The sequence below is a fragment of the Coenobita brevimanus genome, chromosome 21 (assembly GCF_032717465.1).
Source record: "Coenobita brevimanus isolate Jiangsu-jjx chromosome 21, ASM3271746v2, whole genome shotgun sequence".
Taxonomy (NCBI): domain Eukaryota; kingdom Metazoa; phylum Arthropoda; class Malacostraca; order Decapoda; family Coenobitidae; genus Coenobita; species Coenobita brevimanus.
Genome location: NC_136974.1, coordinates 14754151 through 14755579, shown reverse-complemented (window position 1 = coordinate 14755579; position 1429 = coordinate 14754151). Strand labels below are relative to the sequence as shown.

At 48.0% G+C, this 1429-nt stretch overlaps 1 protein-coding gene across 1 annotated transcript; it reads left to right on the top strand.

Moving 5' to 3' along the window:
• Positions 1 to 302: 302 nt before the first annotated feature.
• Positions 303 to 1010, top strand: LOC145392107 (protein GVQW3-like). Its single transcript, XM_080266561.1, has one exon. The coding sequence runs from the start codon at positions 303 to 305 to the stop codon at positions 1008 to 1010; it is 708 nt and encodes a 235-aa protein (XP_080122687.1).
• Positions 1011 to 1429: the final 419 nt, after the last annotated feature.

Here is a 1429-nt window from a genome sequence, read left to right as displayed (position 1 = left end):
TACTATTTTTCTTGTGTAAGTTTCTTCTTTTCCTGCTGCATACTTTTAGAAGTTGATTATAAAGAACTTTAAAACATCTGTGTACAGTAGTATTGTACGAGGTGTGTTCAAAAAGTATCCGACCTTAATTTTTTGTGCGTAAACAAATGAAGCTAGGGAGGCGTGGTTTGGTGCACATATGTAGGCGATCCTAATGCGCATGCGTGAATTTTTTCCCACCAGCAGAAGCTGTAATTCGACGGCAGACCGCCGATGAGTGAGGAAGTGTAAGTGAGCGCCGTCGGATTTTCTTTTTTGACAAAATGACGGAAAAACTTGAACAACGCTACTGCATCAAATTTTGTGTAAAGCTTGGCGATTCCCAAGTGGAAACGATCCGCAAGATTCAACTGGTCTTCGGGGACAAAGCAATGGGCAACACACAGATAAAGGAGTGGTACAACCACTTCAAAGATGGCTGCACATCAGTGGAGAGTGAAGCACGTTCTGGTAGGCCCACAACATCCCGAAATGAGATCGTCATTGACCAATTGAGGACCCTGGTGATGCAAGATCGTTGCATCACGATCAGAGAACTTGCAGACGAGGTGGGCGTCAGCATTGGATCCGTTCATTCCATTATGAAGGAGGATTTGGGCTTCAGGAGAATCTCAGCGAAGCTCGTACCAAAGCTGCTAATGATTGAGCAGAAGCATCTCCGTTTGGAGATCGCACAGGACGTGCTGGAGACTGTGAACAGCGATCCCAACTTCCTCAACACAGTGATCACTGGCGATGAGTCCTGGGTTTATGGGTACGACCCAGAAACTAAGTTGCAGTCATCACAATGGAAGCATCCAACATCCCCGAGGCCAAAAAAAGCAAGACAGGTCCGCAGCAATGTCAAAGTCATGCTGACCGTCTTCTTTGACTCCAGTGGCGTGGTTCATCACGAGTATGCACCACACGGCACAAGCGTCACCAAGGAGTATTACCAAGAGGTTCTGCATCGCCTTCGTGACGCTGTGTGACTCAAACGGCCGGACCTGTGGGCAGCAGGCAATTGGCAGCTCCATCACGATAACGCACCCGCCCATTCTTCACATTTGATACAAAGTTTCCTGGCCAAACACAACACACCTGTGCTTTGTCAGGCTCCCTACTCTCCCGACATGGCTCCGTGTGACTTCTGGCTTTTCCCCAAGCTGAAAATGCCCCTCAAAGGGACCAGATTTCAGTCCAGAGAAGACATCATGCGGAATGCAACGGACCAGCTGTGTGCCATCCCAAAGAGGCGTTCCAGCGCTGCTTCCGACAGTGGCAGAACCGTTGGGAGAAGTGTGTGGCAGCCCTAGGGGACTACTTTGAAGGAGATTAGTGTAAGTTTGTTGTATCTGGATATGAGTATTTTTTATGAACAAAGGTCGGATACTTTTTGAACACACCTCGT